The sequence below is a fragment of the Physeter macrocephalus genome, chromosome 18, assembly GCF_002837175.3.
Source record: "Physeter macrocephalus isolate SW-GA chromosome 18, ASM283717v5, whole genome shotgun sequence".
NCBI classification, from domain to species: domain Eukaryota; kingdom Metazoa; phylum Chordata; class Mammalia; order Artiodactyla; family Physeteridae; genus Physeter; species Physeter macrocephalus.
The window spans coordinates 3,964,570-3,965,178 of NC_041231.1; the positions used below are offsets into that span (position 1 = coordinate 3,964,570).

General features: G+C 57.1%; 1 protein-coding gene across 1 annotated transcript in view; it reads right to left on the bottom strand.

Annotated features, from left to right (window-relative positions):
• Positions 1 to 609, bottom strand: part of MUC5AC (mucin 5AC, oligomeric mucus/gel-forming) — a 46,344-nt gene that overhangs the window by 21,940 nt on the left and 23,795 nt on the right. The window contains exons 35-36 of the mRNA XM_055079564.1: positions 512 to 599; positions 176 to 416 (exon numbers count right to left, since the gene is read on the bottom strand). Coding sequence (XP_054935539.1) covers positions 176 to 416; positions 512 to 599 — 329 coding nt within the window. The remainder of the gene's footprint in view (positions 1 to 175; positions 417 to 511; positions 600 to 609) is intronic.

Below are 609 nucleotides of genomic sequence, written 5' to 3' on the forward strand. Positions count from 1 at the left end.
CAGTGGTTGTCTCCACAGTGGTGGTGCTAATTGTAGGACCTCTGCTTGTGCTGGTTGGCTCCGCAGTGGTGGTGCTGGTTCTAGGAGCTGTGGATGGGCTGGTTTTCTCCTCAGTGGTGGTGCGAATTGTAGGACCTGTGGTTGGGCTGTTTGTCTCCGCAGTGGTTGTCTCCACAGTGGTGGTGCTGGTTGTAGGAACTGTGGATGGGCTGGTTGTCTCCACAGTGCGGGTGCTGGTTGTAGGAGCTGAGGTTCGGCTGGATGTCTGCACAGAGATTGTGCTTCCTGTAGGAGCTGAGGTTGTGCCGGTTGTCTCCACAATGGTGGTGCTGGTGGTAACAGCTGTGGTTGGGCCAGTTGTCTCCACAGTGGTGGTGCTGGTTGTAGGAGCTGTGGATGGGCTGGTTGTCTCCACACTGGTGGTGCGTGTTGTCTCCACAGTGGTGGTGCTGGTTCTAGGAGCTGTGGATGGGCTGGTTGTCTCCACACTGGTGGTGCGTGTTGTCTCCACAGTGGTGGTGCTGGTTCTAGGAGCTGTGGATGGGCTGGTTGTCTCCACACTGGTGGTGCGTGTTGTCTCCACAGTGGTGGTGCTGGTTCTAGGAGCTG